The sequence below is a fragment of the Dryobates pubescens genome, chromosome 17 (assembly GCF_014839835.1).
Source record: "Dryobates pubescens isolate bDryPub1 chromosome 17, bDryPub1.pri, whole genome shotgun sequence".
Classification (NCBI taxonomy): domain Eukaryota; kingdom Metazoa; phylum Chordata; class Aves; order Piciformes; family Picidae; genus Dryobates; species Dryobates pubescens.
In genome coordinates this window covers 351,790-374,991 of record NC_071628.1, presented here as the reverse complement: position 1 = coordinate 374,991, position 23,202 = coordinate 351,790, and the positions used below count along the sequence as shown (strand labels likewise).

General features: G+C 40.9%; 1 protein-coding gene across 2 annotated transcripts in view; it reads left to right on the top strand.

Annotated features, from left to right (window-relative positions):
• ASB7 (ankyrin repeat and SOCS box containing 7) overlaps window positions 1–20,561 on the top strand; it is a 29,407-nt gene extending 8,846 nt beyond the window's left edge. For both annotated transcript variants that reach the window (XM_009899896.2, XM_054169174.1), the window contains 3 exons: window positions 2,066–2,326; window positions 9,234–9,839; window positions 19,613–20,561. In XM_009899896.2, the coding sequence (XP_009898198.1) occupies window positions 2,116–2,326; window positions 9,234–9,839; window positions 19,613–19,752 (957 nt within the window). In that variant the 5' untranslated portion in view covers window positions 2,066–2,115 and the 3' untranslated portion in view covers window positions 19,753–20,561. The remainder of the gene's footprint in view (window positions 1–2,065; window positions 2,327–9,233; window positions 9,840–19,612) is intronic.
• The last annotated feature ends 2,641 nt before the right edge of the window (window positions 20,562–23,202 follow it).

The window sequence follows — 23,202 nt, the reverse complement described above, 5'->3', positions numbered from 1 at the left end:
AGAATCCCTAAATAATGATCGTTTTTTTCCTAGTCCATAGCTGAGTAGCAAGTAGAACTGCACAGGAGCACTTTTTACATGGAGCATGGGGTATGGTATTTATTTTCTTGCCATTCCCAATGTATGTTTGTGTCTAGGCTCTACTGTTTTGTCATAGAATCACAGAATGCTCTGGATTGGAAGGGATCTTAAAGATCTCCTGGTTCTAACCTTCCTGCCATGGACAGGACACCTCCTGCTAGACCAAGTTGCTCAGAACTTCATCCAATCTGGCTTTGAACAATTCCAGGTTGGAGCCTCTACAACTTCTCTGGGCAACCTGTTCCAGTGCCTCACCACCCTCATGGTGAAGAGTTACTTCCTAATATCTAATCTAAATCGTAGAATCAGTCAGGGTTGGAAGGGACCTCAAGGATCATCTAGTTCCAACCCCCCTGCCATGGGCAGGGATACATCACACTAGAATCAGGCTGGCCAGAGCCTCATCCAGCTTCTTCAACTTTGAAGCCATTAACCCTCATCCTGGTACTCCATGCCTTTGTAAAAAGTCCCTCTGCAGCTCTTCCTTCAACTGCTGGGAGGCTGCTCTAAAGTCTCCCTGGAGCCTTCTCTGCAGAATCACAGAATGTTAGGTTGGAAGGGACCTCCAGAGACCAAGTCAACCCCCCTGCCAAAGCAGCGTCACCCAGGCCAGGTCACACAGGAATGTATACAGGTGGGTTTTGAAAGTTTCCAGAGGAGACTCCACAGCCTCTCTGGGCAGCCTGCTCCAGGGCTCCTCAGCATAAAGTATTCTCCTTGAAGTGGAACCTCCTGTGTTTTAGCTTGTACCCATTGTTCCTTGTCCTATCACTGGGCACCGCTGAAATGAGGCTGGCACCTTCATCTTGATACCCAGCTGGCATGTATTTGTAGACATTCATAAGATCTGAGCCTTCTCTTTTCAAGACTAAACAGCCTCAGGCCTCTCCGTCTCTCTTCATAGGAGAGATGTTCCAGTTCCACAATCATCCTCATGGCTCTCCATTGGACTCTCTCCAGCAGGTCTTTGTCTCTCTTGACCTGGGGAGACCAAAAGTGGAGGCAGTATTGCAGGTGTGGTCTCAGCAGGGCAGAGCAGAGGGGAAAGGGGACCAGCCTAGACCTGGTGGACACTTTTCTTAATGCATCTCAGGCTGAGCCACACTCAGCCTGGCTTCATCCGAGCTGTGCTCCAGCCCTCTGATCATCTTGCTGGCTGCCTCTGGACCTGCTCTGACAGTTCTGTGTTTTAGATACATTGCCTTTTGCTCCAGCATTGATACAGTATCTCAAGCTAATTCTGAAGTGAAATGTTCTGGTGCACCGTCCGGTGGTGCTTGGCCGGGCTGTACTAACTGTGCTTAGGTCTTTTAAGGCCTCATCATTTTTGGAATACAGAGGTTCTTTGCAGTTTTTATGTACTAATAAAGTTGTTCACAAGCCACGCTAATTAGGGGGAAAAAAAAAAAAAGAACAAGTAAAAATAAAATGGAAGTTTTCAGTTTGAACCCTGGTAGTATAATGACCATGTGCAGGAGGTCACTGGAATAGATTTTATTAGTAAGATGAAAATCTTCTCACTGAGAAAAGCCAATAAAATGAAAGAATATCAGCTGGTTGCTGTAGCAGTGCAGTGCTGTCCCAGGCAACAGTCTGATCATCTCCCTAGCCATTATCTGTGAGGTTAATGCTACTAGCCATGGTGTGATTTGTAAATGAATGCTGGAGTCCAGAGAGTTTTCATTTGGCATATTGCTCAGGTGCTTCAGTCAGGGACTGCTGCTGGATGCCATCATTTCTGCAGAAAATGTTTGCTCTTTGCAATGTACAAGCATCCCTTGCTTTGCCATTGGGTGGTGTGAGCCATGTACTATGATTTTGTGAGCAGCGGTGCGATTGATTGTTATCCTCTGTATAGGATGACTTTGCTCTGCCTACAGAGAGTGGATCTTCGCACTGCTTTTCATTAGTACTGTGTTGGGGTTTTTAAAGTACCTCTTTCCTGGTCTCAATCTTAATTATTCATGCTTTCTATTGATTGAAGGTGACCACTGTGACCTCATGACGCTTCTGTGAAAGCCAGATTCAGCTAGGATGTTACACCACCACTGCCGGAGGAACCCTGAGCTACAGGAAGAGTTGCAGATCCAGGCTGCTGTCGCTGCTGGCGATGTTCACACCGTGCGCAAGATGCTGGAGCAAGGGTATTCTCCAAACGGTCGAGATGCCAACGGCTGGACCTTGCTTCACTTCTCTGCAGCAAGAGGGAAGGAGAGATGTGTCCGTGTTTTTCTTGAACATGGAGGTGAGTTGCCTAGGGGCAGAAATCCTGATAGCTGCCTCACAGCTGGAAAACTGCTCCAGCCTTCACCTCCTTCCGGGGCAGGAGGGGACACCTCCAGTCAACAAGCTGCAGGAGCAGCTACAGCTTGGTAACGAAAATGCCAGGGGCTAGATCCCCATGGTAGGCCTTGCCAGTACTAGTTACTTATCAGACTACTTCTGACTTACTAGTGTGCTTTTTTATTTTTCTTTCTCTGGAGTGGAGCATCATCTGTTTCCTTTTGCTGTGTACTCTGTCAGTGAGGTGACAGATTAGCTTCATGCTTCATACTGGACTCCTTATCATTCCTTTTGTTTTTTTGTTCAGGAATTGCCTAGAAATTGTTCAAAGGATGAATAAGCGTTATAAAAATAGGGCAGGAGGGCTCATTATAAAATTAAATGCACTCACTAAAGGCTTTTCTTCTCTGTTAGGTGGTATTATTAGAGGAAGGCAGGTCCTTGAATTGAAATCCTGGGGAAGAGTGTTTCAGAATTCTCAAGCAGGTTGACAAGTTGCATTAAAAGCTTAAGTTTCCATGTAGGCTTTAACAGGGTCTGCTAAACTTCATGCAAACTACTCTTTGTGCAAGGACTTCAGTAGTGTCAGCTAGTCTGCTGGAGTTTCCATCTCCAGGCATCCATCCATAGTGAAACTTGATTTCAAGAACTGATGGAGTTTTGGTGGTTTTAAGTGATGCACTCACTTGGGTGATAATAATTACTCCTCAAACGGTACAGCAAAAAAAATTGTGATTGTATCTTCTTTCAAGATCACCTAAAGTTACAAAATCAATGGTCTTAATTTTTGTATGTGATACTGGAGAGGAAAAGTAATGAGTAGATGTTCCCTACATTCTGATCAGTGCTCTTCAGAACAGCATTCTCTATTTTCTGAACTAAGGTGTTTTCAGACTCAAGGAAACTGAAATTGGTTTTGATGCTTTCTGTATCTTGAGGCCATATGGCCCCCTTATGTGTGTCACAGTATTGTCAGATGTATGGATCAACCTTAAAATTGGATGGTATTAAGTGGCTGTGACATTTGCACCATCAGTGAAATGTTCCTTAAGAGCAGTAGTGAAAAACAGCCCAAACAGACAGACCTTGTTGAGGTACCTACTACAGATTCTAACCATGTCATATTGGCACACACTCATGACCTTACTGAGAGGGGGGAAAGCTGCTAAATTGCACTAATAATGAGCTTTTAAATTCTACTTTTAAAATGGAATACAGGTGGACAATCTCAAGCCTTCAGGCTGATAATTCAAAGTTTTTAGGCAACAAGTCTTGACATAAGTTGGATTTAAGTCTGTAAATTTGAAGGTGACCTCAAAAAAAACCCACCCCACCCTCACACCCACCCTTATGTATTCCTATGTATTTTTGTTGTCTAGGTTTTGATATCAAATAGCTGCTGATGCAAAGTTTTGATCATATTTTTGTTGGTACTCTTTCCTGTATGAAGTGCCAGCTGAATTTGATGCCTCGTGAAAACTGTCTGTAATGAAACACCTCAGCTCTGCAGATGCAGTATAGCATTTAATCACTGGGACTAAAAAGTTGAGTAACAAATAGTGTGAGGATTAGTCATCTACAACAGCTTTCCTGTAGCCCAGTGGTGCTGCAGAAAACTGGCACTGTTTGTGCCTTGCCTTGTTTTCCCTCAAAATGGAGGCATAAAAGATAATGAGTAGTTAAAACATAATAATGTCACAAATGAGCTATTAAGTGGTGAATGAGCTGACTCTTAGAAAACCAACTGTAATCCTGCCTGCCTCATTAGCAAGAGGTTTGTATCTACCTTTCTTCAGTCTCCACCTTTCTTCCTCTTAAAAGTGGATTGTTGTGATGTTGGTGCTTAATCCCTGGGGATCAAAACGATACTGGGGTGAAGGAAAAAATAATTTTCTGGTGTGAATCTTGTGGTATACAGAGTACTGAACTGATCATATATATTAGTAATAAAGAGGGGAGTGAAGAGTGGGTTGAGTGCTGGAGGAAAGAGGGAGTTAATGGGAAGGAAGGGGCTGGTAGTTGTGGCTATCTGGAGGTACAGGTTAGCAGAACTGGAAATATTTTCATAGTACAGGCATGAGAAAACCGCACTGGGCTGTTGCTGAGAGTAGAGTGCTGTGGCCTCACAGCTGAGATGCTGGAAGAGTACTGACATAGTCCTGCATGATGGCAGGATGGAAATGGACTTTGGCTAATAGAGGCTGAGAAGGAGTCTGGTCACTGACCTGGAAATAAAAGGAAGCTTCTTATGGGAGTCATGACCTGGCTGCCTCCTGCTTTTGCCTTTTTTCTTCCCTTCCATCATTGTTCAGCAGCAAAGAAAAGAGCCAGAGGACTGCATTGTGCATGTAGATTGTCTGATTTGAGTGGAGGGTGTGGGACAGGAGGAAGCTTTTTATTATCTGCTGAGCAAGGAGAGAGAGAGAGAGATGGGGAAAATGCATGAAAAATCCAGCCCAGGCTAAAGGAAGAAGCCAGCAGAAATACCAAGGTAATAGGTCAGATAATAAATATTCTTCAGCAAGTGACAAAATGCAGAAAGCTGATCAGAATCATGGAGAACCTTAGTTTTCATGGAAGACAGTGAATTTTACTTTTTTAAGTGTATTTGTCTCATTTTAATAAAGTGAGGATTCTGTGAACTCGACTCTTTCATCCACAGAAATAATCAAGAGTCACAAAACTCAACAAGAAAGCAATACAAAAATAGGGAGTGTAGTCTTCAGTAATCTTGGATTTTTGCCTTTAGCCTTTGTTTTTTCCCGTTTAGTATATTACTTTTGTCAAAATGATATGTGAGACAGACAGTCCAGGAGTGGACAAGAGCTATGTTTCATTAACCCCCACAGTTAACATTACAAGCTGAAGTCTTGACAGTGTGTTGTTAGTTGCCCCTTGGTGTTATCTTCTCAATACTAATTGAGCAGGGCAGTTTCTGCTTAATCTTAAAGTGAAGAAATTGTTCAATAAACTTCCTGGAAATTGAAGAATAACAGAAAGGAGGAGTCAGATGTATTTCTTTTCAGTCTTGGCTGCAAGAGTATCTCATTTTTAGTAAGGTCACACAAAGTCTGGGAGAAGCTAGAGAATGCCAAATGCTCATCCCCTAAGCCAGCTGATAAAATGTTTGTGTTTGAACAGTCATCCTTTCCTGGAGGAATTCTGTATCAGTGTTGGCCTAGAAAATTCAAAACAAATTGTATGTAGTCAAGTTTTTAAACCTTTTAGTCAAAATTAAGCTCTAGATGGGAGAATTAAACTTGAGATAATAGAAGTACTTTATGAAGCCACAAGCATTACTTTCTTGGCTTCCCAGATTAGACTGTGATAGAGTGACTTAATGAAGGGGTCACAAAAGAAGGGGAACTGCCCCACTGATCTGTAAATTGAAACTCTAAAATATTAGACTCTTGTTTAAGAATCTTTCCATCCTCTAAATGACAGTATTGGAAAAGGCTCTCATTAAGAGTTCAAATTACTGTCATAGGTGCTTGAATTTTGTCACATTAAAATAATCTGAATATGATTGTGTGGCAAATTTTTAGTCTCAAGTGAGCTTAATAGTGGTAATGTTGTACCCTTGATAAGCAGCCGAAAGTTGATGCCATTATGTAATGCCTCATATTTAAGAACACTTGAAGTGACCAAACACAGATGTTGTTTCTAGATTCTGCTCTCCCCAAATTAATGGAAAGCCTGAAAAGTAATTGTTTGGTAATCAGGATGGAGGCAAGATAAATAAATGCTTGCAAGTGCTGACTTCATCCTTTCCTCGTTAAGTATTTTCGTACCAGCTCCTTTTCTATCCCTTTGCAGATTCAAAGGTAAGATGAGAATCACTTCAAATTAATTTCTACCTTGCTTGTGTTCCAGAGGGGAAGAGTTACTTTACAGCATGATGCCAGTACTGAAGCCTTTTAAAATCCAAACAAATAACTCCCCCCACAACCCATGTTTTTAAGGCACCCGCAGCTTCACAGCGTTTCAACTAACAGGAACCGAATGGGTGGACATGGGGTGCATCAGTAAGTTCAACTTCTGCGCAAAGCCCTTGTGAAGTTCAGAGGTTTTCCAGCAGATGGCAGCAAATCATTGACGGAATAGCAACAGGCGTCTTGGTCTCAATAAAATTGTTTCCCGAGTCAGGAGGGAGACGGCTACCCTTAGCCTACTACAAGCCCAGAATCGCAGTGTTTTTATCATGAGGTTTGGCTACTGAGTTTATTTTCAGAAGGTTAGTTGTTTGTGTGGCTCACTTGCCCTACTCAGGGATTGGACTTTTGTTGAGACGCTTATCCTACGCGACTTAGTGTTTTCCTGGTCCTCTTGAGTGGTCGAAAGCAATGAAATTTTGGGAGTAGGGAAAGCATGGAATGGTATTTAAAACAGCAGGGAAAGGACACCCTTATGTTGCAAGTAAATTATTTGGTTTGGATTACAACACCTTGTATGAAAATGCCTCGATGTGCACATGCAAGAGTTGGGGCATAGCTGGTTGAATTTGGAAATAGCACAGACAGGTGAGCAGCAGTAAGCTGCACCTCACTTCAGGGGTAGAAATCATTGACTTGCATGCCCTGTGCCATGTAGAAGAGAGAAAACACATGGGTATTTCATCTTTTGGGGTTTTTTCAACTTGCTTTGTGGAAAATGGCCCAGGCTGCTACTGTCTCCTTTCTGTTATGTCCCATCTTTCTCTCTCATTCAGCCTCTCATGATGAATCATCCTGCATCTTAATTGGCATGCTTATGCTGCTCACATTATTTATCAGCAGTCAGGAGTTCATCTAGAATAGCCTGAGCAGTGTGTAGAAAGCAGCCCTGGGAGAAGCAGACATCACTTTGAAATAGTATCTCTGTCTTTACTCACTTTATGGGCTGTTTTGATGCCTTGCTGTATTCTGGACATCATCATAGTGCAGGTTAGGCACCACCTGTTCAGTCACTGACTCCATTTTCTCTCCAACCTGTATATGCTCCATCAATTACTTTAACCCAGGTTAGTGTAACTTGTCTGATTGCTGAAGCTTCTGCTTTTCACAGAAGAGTAGGAAGGTTTTCACTACTAAGGCACTGAATTTTCCTTACTCTTGTCCTTCCTTAGGCTCCTATCCTGTACACTGGAGGCAGTTCTCACATTTATTTCTCTGTGTAGTCAGGCTGCATTAGTTTCTATGATGGATTTTTTTGTGTGTGTTTGTTTTCCACTCCTGAGTCTTCACTTTACATTTTTATAACACCCCCCACACACACTTAAAGTTGCAGCTGTTTTCTGTGCTCTTTCTTGCCAGTCCTTTTATTTTGGCATGATGTCTGTCTGTGTGTTATCTAGATACGATCACAGGAGGTCCAGATCGGGGAGCTTGTTCCTGTTGTTTTGTGTTAGCACCTTTGGTGTGTTCTTCTGTGTTCAGACCAAACCACATTGCAATTTATATTGTATTGTGAACTTCATTTAAAACAGAGCTGAACTTTGAGAGGCAAATTGGCATCTCCCACTTTTAAACCTGTGTGGTCACAATGTCCTGCTACACTTCCCTATGCCCTGCTGGCCACTATGACCTTCCTTCTAAACACAGTATGTACAGATGAGGAAATAGAAAGAGTTCAGTGTGCCTGGATGCAAGGAGAGTGCTGTCAAGGTTATGCAAGATGGACAGGACACCCCTATGCTTGTTTGCTCTGCTCTGTGCACCAGTGTTAGGCGATTAGAGAGTGGAAAACACCACGAGCAACTGTGAAGGGCAGAGCCCAGCAGCTGTTTTAGCTGCTATGCGGGAACATTGAGCACGCGTTAGCTTAAGGCTAGCGTCTCGTGCAGATTTTATCTTTTTGCCAGCTGGGAGACTTAGGAAAGCACCTCAGACTTCCAGTCTGCAGTTTGGACCTTTGCACATCTGACAGGCACCCTCTGTGGATGGTGGGATGAGAAACCTCACAGCCTGGCTTCTGCCCTAGTTGAGGAATGGTAATGAGGCAGGCACCTTTCCTGCAGTAATTAATTTGGTACATGGGAATAGTCACTTGCTTAACAAGTTTGGGTGTCCTGAGGTAATTACAGTAAGTAAATTGATTAATTTTCAAATGGATCAATCAGCCTGAGTCTTTGTGTTGTGTTGGGGAGGGGAAGTAAAATCTGTGTAACCACTTGTATACTGCACTAACATTTTCCTCGACTCTTTCCATGAGTGGATGCTTACATTCTTGTAAAATCTGACATTTTTACAAAACTATAAATTCAGACCAGATTCATCATCTATAAAAGCAGACTTTATCAAGATAATCTGAAATAACATATATCCTACATGCTTTGGAAATCCTGCAGACCACAGAGAAACATTTTACCTAATACAGTATTACACCCTAAAAACAATACAATGCTGCCAGACCACAAAACATCCGCAGTTTGGGACAGCAGATGTTTCTACACATGCTTCTTTTTAAGACCAAGAAGCAACACAAGGGAAAATTAAAGTTGAACATTGAGGAAGAAATGCAATATCATAGAGCTTGAAGGAAAACTGGATGGATGGAGAGATTTTGAGTAATTAGCCTAAGAGTGCTAGGAAGATGTGGAAAACTGTTTGTCAAATGGAAACATATGGATATGAAAGAAAGTATTTGTATGTGTGTGTGTGTGTGTGTGTGTGAAACTCTTTCCTAAATATGATTTAACTTTTTTTTCCCCTTAAAAATAGCATGTTCATGAAAGCAAGAATTAGTTTGAAGTACAAAGTAAACCCTGTTGTGCTATGCATGAAAAGATTAACATTCAACCATTGGATTTTTTTTTTTCCTTCATTTTTTTCCCCCAACACTGGATTACTGTAATGCCTTCTAATTATTGTTTAATTTTATTTTAACTTCAGCTGATCCCACAGTTAAGGACTTAATTGGAGGCTTCACTGCTCTGCATTATGCAGCCATGCACGGGCGAGCGAGGATTGCACGCTTGATGCTGGAGTCGGAGTACAGAAGTGACATTATTAATGCCAAAAGCAACGACGGTTGGACTCCCCTGCACGTAGCAGCCCACTACGGCAGGGACTCGTTTGTCAGGCTCCTGTTGGAGTTCAAGGCCGAGGTTGATCCGCTCAGTGATAAAGGTACTACCCCGCTTCAGCTGGCCATTATCCGGGAGAGGTCAAGCTGCGTGAAAATCCTGCTGGACCACAACGCCAACATCGACATTCAGAATGGGTTCCTGTTACGATACGCTGTGATCAAAAGCAATCACTCCTACTGCAGAATGTTCCTCCAGAGAGGGGCCGACACAAACTTGGGGCGCCTGGAAGATGGACAGACGCCCTTACACTTGTCTGCTCTCAGAGATGATGTGCTTTGTGCACAGATGTTGTATAATTACGGAGCGGACACTAACACAAGGAACTATGAAGGACAGACCCCACTGGCTGTTTCAATAAGTATTTCTGGAAGTAGCCGACCCTGTCTGGATTTCTTACAAGAAGTGACAAGTATGTATGTAAGAGAACTTAATCACAGGACACAGTGTCCTCTAAAAGCCTTCTTTGAATTTAGCCCCAGGAAAAAAAAAAGCTTCCTCTCTGGCCCTTGATGCTATTTAAATGCACTAGAAAATTTCTGGGACAGTGAAGGGATTGTGATACTGGGAAACTTACTCAAGAAGGTGCTAATGCTCAGTATATTTCCTTTACATTAGCTTTGTTTGAGTATCTACAGGAAGCATTCATTTTAAAGTGAACTGTGAAATCTCATTAATAGCCTTAGCACATTAGATGTTTGGGTTGTGGGGTTTGGTTTTGTGGTTTGGTTTGTTCAGTGTCTCTTTCTTTATCATGATACAAATACTCTGCAGTTGTTGGCTTTTTCATCTGGTACTACAGCTGGGGCAGAGGAGAGCTTTTTCTGCTTTTTCTCCCACGTTCTCTCTCCCCTACACCAGACAAAATGGCTTAGTTCATTTCTGCAGCTTGAAGGGGTTTTCTGTGCTGTGTAGCTTTGATTTCATTTTGTTGCTTCCTTTGAAATGTGAAAGGTTTTTAACTAATCATGACTTCAGATATTTTTAGAGAGTATTGCACTCCTAATATTCTGCTCACATTCAATTATCTGGTTTTGGCATACTACAGCTACTGAAAGTTTTCCTCTCCCATTCAACATGGAATGCTATAATGTTTCATAATTATAGTACTGCCTAAAGCATTAAGGAATTGCTGATTAGCAATTAGCAAGAAGTTGCTATTTCACACATGGATGAGGTAGTCCATATATCTTTGTTTTTTCCCCTCCTGCAGTGCCTTTTGTTTTTTGCATACACCCTATGTACCCTGCAAAGAGCCCAAACTTCAGTGTGGGCTGGGGGTGAATTAGCCGAGATCTGTTGTCTGTAGCTGACACAAGTAAGCGTTTTGAATTTCAGTTTTGCCTTTATGATCTGTGGAGTTATTTTTGCTCTTACCTGAACTCCAAAGAGAAATTTGGGGAAGGTAGAAGTTGACAATAAGAAACACAAGCAACTATGAGATTTTGATGTCATTTCCCTGCACCTTCTCATTCAAAGGCCTTTCTTGTTTCTTTTTGGGGAACTTCTCTCCATAGAATAGCACCATTAGGGTTTTTAGTAAATGATAAAATATCAAGACCTGCAATTTTTCACAATCTTAGGACCTATTAGTAAGCTTAGACTGTTTCAGTGTTTCTCAGTGTCCGAAGACTAATTCAGAAAGCTGGAAACCAGTACCGTAACTTACTTAATTTTGCAGGTTCCATGCCTTAGGAGTTTGATGTTAACTGAAAATTAAATTGTGCTACAAAAGCCATAGCTCAAATTTGAGGCCAATGTAATAGCGTTGGAGCTATCCCAGTTTTGTGCTGACGGAGAGAGGGCTGGGAAGGCAGGGAGGACTTGTACTGACAAAAACACTTCAGTTCTGTGCTGCTGAGCAAAATTATTACCAATATGTTTATAAACAGCGATAAACAGAGGCTGCTGACCTGATTATAATTATCCAAACACTGTCTTCCACAGTTTTCACTAATAATCACTTTAATAAGATGGTGTGGGAGAGATGAAATGGCTAAAGAGTGAGCTGGGATTTTGGTAGCAGTGTTCCCAATTAGATCAGACCGTGGTGGGATGTCACGCTGCAGCACTTTGGGGAAGAAGCTTGTTTCTGACTCTGTTACAGTATGTATTCCCTAGAAGAAAAATTTACGAAACTTCAAGAGACTTCATCTAGTGGAATTCTGCCTGAAATGATCTCTTGTGGTGGATAACAGTTTCTTGCTTGTAGGGCTTAACAGGAATTTTTCATCCCACTCAATCATTATACCAAGTGTTTAATATAGAAGTTTGTAGCTCTAAGTTTTCTATGTGCATCTGAAGTTTTAAAGAGTATATTTAATAGTAATTCAGGAATTAGTTTTTCCTTTTGCAGCAGAGTAACATTTCTAAGGTTTAAAATTAATGTATATGAATTGTGAAAGTTACCAGACTGATCTGTGTCTTATAAATGGGATCATATTGAGCAGGTTGTGTGCAAGATAGAAATAACTAGGTTTATTTAATTTTTTAAATATACTCAGAAAATGTGTAGTTTCAGTTTCTCTGCAAACACCATATGTGAATTTCTCTTTGTTTTGGTTGGTATTGTAATTGGTAATAATTGCAGCCTTTAGCCCGTGTCACAGGGTCTGGGAAATGGGCAAGAAATCAAACCCTCAGAAATACTCAGTATTGGCTTGAGAGTCTGCAAGCAGAGATTGGGGTTTGGATTTTGACCCTGAAGGTCTGGTACTCTGCCTGGATACAGGCAGAGGTTGATAATTCCAAGAGGAAGGAAGTTACTCTGTGTCTCAGTGTTTAAGTGCAAAGTTGGATGTTATGAACAGCAGTTTTTCATCATGACTCTGCCATCACTCATCTTTTATTTTCCCCTCTTTTTACAGTACAAAAAAGAGTAAAACCTTCCTGTGAGAAAAACAATATTGAAAATTATTATATTAATCACTTTCCTGTTCCTTATCTGCATTGCACTGCAGTCCAAAAAATATTTAATGGCAATTGCCACAGTATTTGTGATTTGGTTTGGAGCGCTTCAGTTTTGTGGTGTATGAACCTGCTTCTCCAGGAGTCTCAGTGGGTTAAGTGGGTTAAGTGTATTCCAATACACAAAGGAAAAATTCCAATAGGGCTGCACATATGTAATACATGTGCAGATACAGATAGGCATTATTTATTTTTTGGTAGTGTAGAAGTCTGTAGAATTAATTTGTGCAATTACAGCCCTGGATGGAATGATTTATGTTGAAGCTGAAGTTAAATAGGATTTGAGCATAGGAAAACAGTGTTGGAGGTAGGGAAATGCAAGTATTAGAAAAATACTGAAGGGTTTAGATGAACATTAAGAGACTAGAAATTCAATGATGCTCTCAAAAAGGGGAACAAAAAAAGCTTAAGCCCTTTCCCGTAGCTCTCCTTTAATGTAATCACTGCTTGGATAATGTGGCAGGCAGGAGAGTCCACGACTTGTCTGTGTGGAAGCAAATAACAAAGTAAATGGATATGTCCGTGGTAGTGTAGTATGGCATGTATGTTAACAGCTATCAAAGAACTAATGTCAGATCTGGAACGAGATCTGAAAGGCAGCAAATGAATTAAACTGCAAATATTCCATCTGCATTCCTTCTTTTTTCCTTTGGCTTTGACTAGAGAGTGTAACTTTGTGTTTAGATTTCTATAGCACTGCAAACGAGCAGCAGAACTGAAGTCCTGTTAAGGAAATCCTTATGCAGTCTTTGTCCCTTTCCTACAGGAAAGTAAGTTTGCACTAGGACTTTTTTCTTTTTTTACTAGAAGAACATTTTTTTAAAGTCTCTGCACATAGTTTGAACTTCTACAAAGGCAGAAGTGTCACAGTGAGTTAAGTAGATTTCTGTGTATTTTATTACATGGATAATTGCAAAGGAAACATTATCTTCATGTTTGTTATCATGTAGAAGAACTTTACTGGAATTGCAGACTGACTGCTTGCTTCCTTGGGTGCTGCTGGAAATCTCACACGAATGAATGCGATCTGCTCCGTCATCCAGAGTTATGCAGGAAACTAGGGGGAGAGGGTTACTTCATAGTTCTCATTTTAGCTGGGTCAGTGATAACCAAATACCCTCTGAATTATGGTTACTTTCTGTAGATTGCAGCTACCTATTGGTAAAAGACTGGTACAGTTTGGGATACCTTTATCAGTATATAGGGGGGGTTATTGTTATTTTCTTTCTAGAAATAGAGAAGGTCCTTTTCCAAGTTAACTCTCTAGTGTGATACTGAAACATGTAGCTAGAATGCAGGTGGCTGTGTTAAGCAGTTGAACCATTTTTGGATAGCTGTGTACAGATAGATACTTTGGAACAGGTGGTTTGGTTTTTTATATGTGGCATGTGAGGTGCAGCCACCTCCACCTCTCTTTGCACACCTATGCTGCACTTCACCAGTTCCTAAAATTGCATGAGCATTACAGTATTGAAATGCTTTGCTGAATTTCCACAGCATTTCTGTCGGACTGAATGTATAGAAACACTACAGAATCGATATATAGATATATGGCTATCATCTGCCAGCGTATCTGGGCCGTAATTTCATTGCTAAATCCACCTGTTACACTTAACATTGAGCCTTACTTGCCTTCTGCTTTTTCACAGATATATTTTTCAGGCCAAAATACACATACTTTCTGTGCCAGATATAGTAAAATGTAATGGACATTCAGAATTCATTGTGGAGAAATAGTTTTGCAAAGAGCCATGAGAACATGCTTCAAGTATTCTAACAGAGGCATGTCGAACACACAATTAAACTGGAACTTTTACAATAACTAGTGTCACATTCACTTAAAAAGAATTAAAAGCTCTTTGTCCTGTTGAGCTAGGTACAGGTTCAAGGAACTGACTTTTTCAAACACTCTAACTCTTTTTCTCTCTAAGTTGAACCCTGCATGTCTTATCGATTAAATGTTTCAGACCTGTGAAGTCTTGATACTAGCTTTTACTGGCATTCTGAGTGCTGGAAAACCAACCATCCTCTGTAGCTGTTCTGCTGCTATGCAGAGTACAAAACAATGCATTTCCTAAACTGTTAGACCAACCCTTAACTGCCCCCAAGAGCTGAATTCGGCTCAGGAACAACCACTTTCTAGGTGATCACATCCTTCCAGCATCATCCCGCTTGCCTGTACGTCCTCACTGATGTGTTTCTCAGCTGGTGGATGTGAGTCTCCAGTTGATAAGTTCAATTATCTTTTTCACTTCCCTCAAAAAAAACGGGCAAGTAAATCATAACTAATTGCTGGCAATAGCCAAGTGTCTTCAGTTGTGAATTAAGGGATGGATTTAATAGTTAGCTGTGGATATAAATACTTCTGATACTCTAGAGGAGCTAAGCTGCTGCCAGCCATACGTCAGCATAGTTTCAACTTTTTAGTGTTTCACGAAACTTTTATTTTTAAGCTCTCTTTGCAGCTAAAAAGAAACTACCAAATGGTTTCTTGCTACTGTCTTCAGCCTTTCACAATTCCCAGGGGAGGCAGAGGCTCAGTTTGAGAAATACCACTGTAAGCTTTTCTTCTTTCTCGAGAAATGTATTAATTTTGCAGAGAAAACTGTGGGCGGCTTCTGAAATGTCACTGATGCTATTTTTCATTTTTTAACTTCTTCAGAAACTGCCTGTCCCCTTCAAGCCAGTAACACTGGTTGGTTGCTTTTACAAGTTTGCCTTTTTTACCTACGTAGAAAAATAAACATTACATCAGAGAGGATCTGCCTGCAGCCTACACAAGTGTATTAATGTCAGTTACCCCTAAGTTTTCTCTTGGGTATCAGAGCACTTGAGGATTTTTGTTTTGCACAGGTGCTCCTCTGTCTTCAGTAAAGTGGCAGGGATTACACCATGATTCTTCCACCTTTACAGTATTTCTGCTTAAAGCTTGGTGAGAGAGACTAAAAATCTATTGTAGGAGATGATAGGTCTAATACTGGGCTCAATGATCTTGGAGATCTCTTCCAACCTAAATGATCCTGTATTATACCTTAATGATCACTGAATATAGACCTGTGAGGCGAGTTACTGATTTGTTTCTTGGGAAGCACAGTCAGCACAGGGCAAATGGGCAAGCATAGCTAAATGCATAGCTGCAGAGCAGTTGTGATGATGACTTAACAGTTCTCTGTGTAGTGTAGTGGAAGTGTTGTCTTGTCTCTGGGATAAAGCAGCAAACTCCAGGCAAGAATAGCAGAGAAACCTTGAAATTGCAAAAAGGAGTTGAATGGATTGAGTGGAAAATCAGGATTAACTGTAATTACTTCTTGCTGTTAGAACATGTTTTTTTCCCTCCCCTTGCTTTACCAGAGACAGCAAATTTATTCATAATAATTTAAAAGACTTAACTGTGAAAGTACAATAATTAGTAATTATTTAAAGGAGGGAAAAAAAATGCTCAAGAACTTATTTTGTTAGCAGTTCAAGAAGTGAATTAGGAAAGTCATTAACTTTTACATATAACTCAATTCTGATGTTTTTAGAGAAGGGGAAAAAATAATGAAAAACAATTCCTCTTTAATTTATAACCCTCTGTTTTACATTTCTTCTGTTTGGAAGACATTTTTCTGTCATCGTTGGGAAACTATACACAGGAAGTGCACTGGTGGAGATTTCTGCTTTCCATTGCAGCACATAGCATGAGCTGTGGAAGACAAAAGATGAGCCATGCATCTCTCTTTCCTGTAATTTAATACTTCTAAATTATTGATTATCACTAAACATATCGACTGAAGTATCTGACTTGTTCTGGTCTTGAGCTCTACAACAGCAGGTGTTTGCTGCCCTGATAGTAACCTGGGTTGTGTAACAGCCTAACAATAACCTGACTGCTCCAGAACAACAGAACTGCCATCAAGGTGTCCCTTTAAAACGGGCTCAGGGTGGTTTTTAAGGTGATCACTAGTTTTATTGTCACTGTTTTGTGTGATAGTGGTAATTAGGTCAATCTTACCTTTTGTGTTTGTGGGTTTTTTGGTTTCTTCCTCTCTTTAATTCTCTTCCTTTCTTGCTTATTTGCCTAAACAGCTTTCCAAAATTGCGCTGCAGGATATAACCAAAGTTGTTACTTCCTAACTGTTTTTGAACAGAACTTTATTCACAGTTTAACTTGTCTTCCTTTGCCAAATTGCTAATACCATTTTTCATTTGCCAAACTAAGGTTCACTGACATTGCTCTGTAATCCTTTATTTTTTTCTTTTTCATTCAGATGCAACCAAGAATGAGTAAGTGTTCTAGACACCGTTTCTAATAAATCACAAATGCATTAATAACCCTGGAATTTGCAAGGCGTGACCTAAGACACCAACAGCCACTAGATGTAGCAACTGGTGCTTAACACTGGAAATGTCCATTGTTCACACATTCCCAGGAAATATTTTTAGGCTTATCAGGGGGAAATGTCATACGTTTGATAATCAGGTCTCTTTGAGTTAACTGATGACCAATTTCTTCTGGGTGTTTTAAGTTGTCTGCTCCATTTTGTTCTCAAAACCCCCATAGGATGTTAATTAAAAGGCATTCATTTCTGAAACCAGAAATCAGTGTCTTGTGGCTGCATTTTTGTGTACTTTCCTACAGAAAATGCACGTAGACATCTGAAGTCCTCTAAAGCCTCCAACCCTTGCAAAAGTTAACTGCACCCTTTCTGAACCCTGTTTGCTTTCACATTTAAATTATTAGAATCAGTTCTTTATCACCATAAAGATTCCTCTGTGTGGTTTCTTCCCCAAAGTAACTTTTCATTTCCTAGAGCTTGAGTATTCAGCTGTTGTCTGAGTTGTAGAAATTCATTCTTTTGGCGGGGGGGAGGAGGAGAGAAAAAACAAAAGCTGAGAACAAACCTCCAGTAGACAGTCACTAATGAACTACATTCTAAGCCATGGGTGGAGGATATAGTTACAGATAAGTTGCCATTTAGATACTGCAGTGATAAGCATAGTAAAAGTATTTTAAACTTATGTGAAGGAAACTCAAATTTTCATGTTCTCTAATTTCTTTAGAAACAGACTGAGACTATTTTCGTGCATTATTTCTGCAAGCTTACCTCAGATAATTTTAGTGTTTGAGTGTGTACCTGTCTGTCAACCCATTTCTGTGGAGAAATTCAGACAGGGTGAAGAAAGGAGGAACTTGCTATAGAGGGTAACTGAAACCATGTACAGAACGCCCAGAGTAGAGAACAGGAAATAGTTTCATAATCTCTTTACTCTGTGCTGACCATCAAAGTCTAACCAACCCATAATGCCAATGTCTGCTTAGCTGATAAAAGGTTAGTTGCTGGACCAGGAGGAGGGTGGAAGAAGGGGCAAGGGTCTGGGGCTAGTTGGAGCAAGAAATCCATCCCTTCCCACCTCCATCTCCTGCAAACAGGTTTGTGCCCGGCGGGCTGGCAGCATCCCACTGCCTGGTGGTGTGGGGTGCTGTAGGGAAGGCATTTCCTCTTCCCTAGGTGTCCTCCTTAATGCTGGTGGCTCAGGGAAGCTGACTGGGTACGTCCATCCAAGTTATTTAAAGATGCTTTTGTTGTTTTGTGTTGCCTTTAAAGAAATGATTGATGTGGCCATGCCTTTCTTGGCAAAAGCAAGTGCTGCCTATTGGCATTAATGATTGTAAGATAAAGAAGGAGCGTGGTGAAGTTGCTCTGTTGAGGGCAGGTTGTCCTGATACTGGCACAAGCACCTCCGTGGTGTTCATGGTGCCATTTTGGCTTGAACAGCCATTGGGGGCCACTGCTGTCTAAGCCTCTTTTTTCCTTCTTTGAGGCCACAACACAGTTGGGTCAATGATCCAGTACTGGCTAGCAAAGCTTTGGTGGGTTGTTGGGGTGATTTCAAACAAGATAGAGCAGAATGAGGGGAAGAAAACCACAGAGGCAGGCAGCTAGTTTGGTCAGAGGTTTGGAGTAATTCCTGTGATAGGAGGTTGTTAAATAGAGCTTTCAGCTTTGGAAAAAGCATGAGTCCTTGAGTGGGGGATGGAGATTAATATAAAGGTATGTAAAATCATGGCTGGCATGAGAACAATTACTCATTATTGTTGTTGTAACCCAAAGAATGGCAGGCATGCAACGAAGCCATCAGGAAGCAGATCTAAAATAAATAAAAGCACTTTGTAGTTTTCCAGCCAACGCCTAATTATATTGTGAAATTTGTTGCCACAGGATGTTTTGGATACTGCAAGCATGAATGGGTTCAAAAAAACATTAGACAGATTTACAAAGGGCAGGCCATTCACAGCTATTAAAGACATAGATCTGTGTGCAATCTGGTTTGGGAAGGCCCAAAGGCACTGGTGCTGAGAGCTAGAAGGGTAAACTGGGACAGGATTTCTCAATGGCTGTTGTTCCGCTCCTTTTCTTTCTTTCCTCCTTGGGATCCATTGCTGGACACGTTCTGATACGAGGCTGGATTAACCTTTTCACATGATGTTGCTTGGGGGACCATTTTCCAAGGTGTTTGAATAGTTTGCTGTTACGAATGAGTTTGAAAGGGAACCAGTTACTTTGGAAAATCCTTGCCAGCAATTCTGAGGTCCGTGTGATGTCAGTAAAGCTTTTTCTCTGTGGACAGTGCTTAACTCATATTTTCATCTCTCTCTGACGAGGTTGTGGCCGTATCCAGAGCCTGAAGGCTTTTTTTCTTTTTTTTTTTTTTTTTTTTTATTAGAAGGGGAAAAACAATCTTTAACTCTGACATGTGGTCCTTGAATAACTTTTATGAAGCCTCACTCTCTAAGGATGAACTGCCTGGTCCTGTTACAGTTGAACATAGACATTTTTGTCTTAATGCTTGACAAAGAGCAAGGCCGAGGGGCGTTTTCCTCAGGTTACAAGGACAGGAAAAACAATCCACAAAAAGTTAAATGGAGGAGTTATGCTGTTGCCACCTTGTGGGAATCCTCACATGGATAATGCCACTTTACACTGGCCTCAGTGGAATTATCTGCATGTAAAAATGTTTTTAGGATCCATCCCTTGATATCATTGAGTTATTCTTCAGCAGAGACATTAACGCTTCCCCCCGCCTTTTTCTGTTGTAATTTTCCCTTTCCCTCTGCCTCTTAGAAAACAGCAAACATCTGTGATGATTTTTTTTTTTTCTTTCAGTAAATGATCTCTTTAAAGTATGTTTAAAATGTGATCATTTTCCTTTTATGTGTTCCTCTTGTCTTTTCAGGACAGCCCAGAAACTTGCAAGATCTATGCCGAATTAAAATCCGTCAGTGTATAGGCCTTCAAAATCTAAAACTACTTGATGAACTACCCATTGCCAAGGTCATGAAAGACTACTTAAAACACAAATTTGATGATATCTGATATCCATGAAGAGAAGAACTCTGAGCAAGATTAGTTCTATTCCAGATACTGAAGAGGCTTGTTGCCTTGCACAAAGTATATCCTATGCAAATTCTGATTTTTCTGTGAAGTCAGAAGGCAGGTATACACTTCCTTGGGTTTTTTATACCACATGCTAGAAGGTCTTAATTTTTGGTTTCTTGGTCCAAGTTTACAAGGTCCAAGCTTTCTATACGAAGCTCCGTTTTACAAATTGCTGTTGGGTTTTTGTCTGTTTGTTTTCACATGAAGTGCGCGGATTTGCAGCGGAGATGGGAGGCAGCCCCGAAGGGAAGTGGCTGTTGCAATTGGCACACTGAGCAACTACTCAAGAAAACAGAGTTGGGAAATCAAGGCACCACTCCTGCAAAAGGATCCTGATAGCAAGACCTCCAGACTCCTGTTGTCTGTTGGGATTCTTGTCTCTGCCAAGGTCTGTGTTTTTGCAGGATGCAGGGAAGAGCTGCCAAACATCTTCTGTGGTGCTGTAATAATAGTATTTTGAAATTAAAGAGAGAATGCAGTTACCCCATTCAATTTGAGGGTCTATACATTGGCTTTTTTATATGATTATTTTCTTAATTACTGTAGTTGGGATGCCCATCAAATTCAGGCTCTCTTTCCTGACATTCCCTGTGAAGTGGGTGGCTGTTTGTAAGTCTATTTTTAGCAATGACAGTACACTACGGAGAGGCACAGCCTCTGTATTTTTTACATTTAACTTAAGAGTAAACAAATTTAGGGGTTGGGTTTTGTTTTGTTTGTTTTGTTGGGGTGTTGTTTTTGTTGTGTTTTTTCAAAGCCAATGTATTCTGTTTCTCATACAGTGCCTCCTGTGCAATAATCTTGCTGATGTATTTTCCCTTGCTGTGTGATTCCCCCACACTCTTCCTCATTTTCTCTGGGTGCGTTGTTTGTGAGAATAGGAGCTGCTGCCTCGCCGAGTGCTGAGGCGATGTTACAGAAGTGATGCAGCAGTTGCTGTTCGTTTATTTCTCCCCTATATTTCATGAATGTATGACCTGCTTGATTTCACTTTCAGTTGAAATGTTGTCTACGGGTTCTCAGCTGAATGGTGTCCACTCAAAAAAAAAAGAGAGAAATCGGCCAAATTCTGTTTGGTTTTGTTTAAAAGCAGAGATGGATTTTTATTTTGTGGTTTGCTCTGAAATCCAGTTTGTTTCAGGTTATAGAGTGGGAAGTGCATATAAGTTAAGATACATTTTATATGTACACTAACAAGAAATGCCCCATTTGCATTAGAAGTTTGAGTTTTGCAATTGCTCTGGAAGCAGCATCTGAAAGGAGCACTGGAATTCTGCTGCTGAACGTGGTGGGTTGTGCTCATACTAGCTGTTAAAAAATTCTGTTGAAGAGTTTTGTTTCTTAGCATAAAAGAGAAGCTCTTGCTCTCAAAAAGAAAAAAAAAAAAAGATTGGGCCAAAGTTTGCCATTGTTTCACTCTTTATTTTCAAGGGATCATGGAGTCGTCATAGGATTCTTGCCAGTGTCCTCTGCTTTTGTTTTGCCATCCACTGGCTCTGAAAGAGCCTCCCTGATAGCAGGAGTGCTTTTGTACCAATGGAAGCGGGGAGGTGAAAGGAACAGTGGGGGCTTTTAAGTTTAACACTGTCACTTTCAAGATATTTAATATTAAATAGGAAAAGCAAGGTGAAGCAGGCCCATTCATATTATTTAACTGTTCTAGTTCCTTGTTACTGTAACCCTGGACTGTTACTTCTTGAGCATGATCCTTATCATTTCCAACGGATGCACTGAAACTACAGCAAGCCTGTGCCTGGCATTGCATCAGGTTTCCAAACAAGGTGATTTTGGAGGTCTGTGGCTCAGAGGATTGATAATGGGATGATGAACCTTTTTATCTCCAACTTGTATTGGTTCAAGTCCAGCCCACTTGAGCAGTGACCAAAATTGACGTGTCAGCAGCAGCAGCAAGCAAGTCTGTCCAACCTTAACACTGCACAGTGCCACGTGGTGGTCGTCTCTAGGCAGCAGAGCTTCTGGTGCTTTCTCCAGGTTGCGGGTGGCAGTGTAGCAGGGACAGCCTGAGAGCATGGCTGGGGTGTGGGAGGGAGCATGGTGCTGTCTGCCAGCTCCTGTTGAAGCAAGAAAGATCAGCTGTTGTGATCATTGAGCTCCACAGTACCTGGACAGGACAGATGTTAAGAACTGACTGGCAGTTTTTAAGCATGACTCTTCAGTTTTGTGACAAGAAATCAGAACCTCAAAATTGCTTTCTTTTGTTTAAAAAGTACTCGTTCACTACATTGGTACGTTGGTCTCAACCAGTGTCCTACCCCACTGAATTTTTACAGGTAATATTTTTTATGGTAATCTAGAGTATATTTTAGTTGCAATCTATATTAAGGCAAATTATTTGTTCTGTCTGTTACTGTGACTGAAGAAAATTATGGAAGACTTTGTTGGTAACAAGAATGCTATTTAATGAAGAAATGTGTAATTCCATTATTTATTGTTTCAGGTTTGTTTTTTGATTGTTTCTTTTAAGTAACTGACATGTAAAGGGAACACACATACATTTCAGGCCAGTAAAAAAACCTTTCTTTTAAATTAATTTTCATCATTGTCCTGTCTGCCCTGCCCAAGGTGGAGGGAAGACCTCGCCTTGTCTCCCAGTGCTAAGCCATCGCTGGTAGCTGTTTTCTCTGCCCTTGACTCAGCAGAGCACCACAGCACACCTGTGGCTGAGCCTACTGACAGTCCTGTCAACTGCCTTGAGGTACACACGTGCCCCTCAAGGGCAAGGGAGGCATGATCATTCATTGGTGAGCCTATCCAAATTTCAATAATGGGCATTTTGGCCATTTTTACTATTTGAAATACTGTGCTTTGCAGAACAGCCCCAGCCTGGCTTCTCGTCAGGACTAGAATGTGGAAGGAAAAACGCATACTAGGGACTTGTTATGTAGCCTGGTTCTCTTACCTTAAAATTCACAGCTGAACGCTTTGAATAAACCTTAAAAGAAAATTGGCAAGTACACCAAAGATTCAGTATGAGTAAAAGACTCTGATCATTAACTGCAAACCTCATCCTTGAAAACAAAGCAGAAAGTTTCTGTAAATATTTATGTTTATAAATGTACAGCAGAGTAAGAGTGGTTTTTAGATTATTTAATTACCATATTTCTAAACTATTTACATTATAGAAAATACTTGTTAGTTTGAAAAGCTCTTGAGTGTTTTTTGTTTTGAGTTGGTTTTCTTTCTTTTCTTTTTTTTTTTTGAATTCATTATCACTCATGCTTGGGATAATTCTGGCTTCCTTGGGACAGCGTGAAGAATGCTGGTTTCTGACTCCAGTTGGCAGTCGCAGGAGAAGGCATCTGGACAGACTCGTCAGATAAATACCCAGAGGCAGAAGGGAACATGTAGCATGTTTACCAGGGTGGA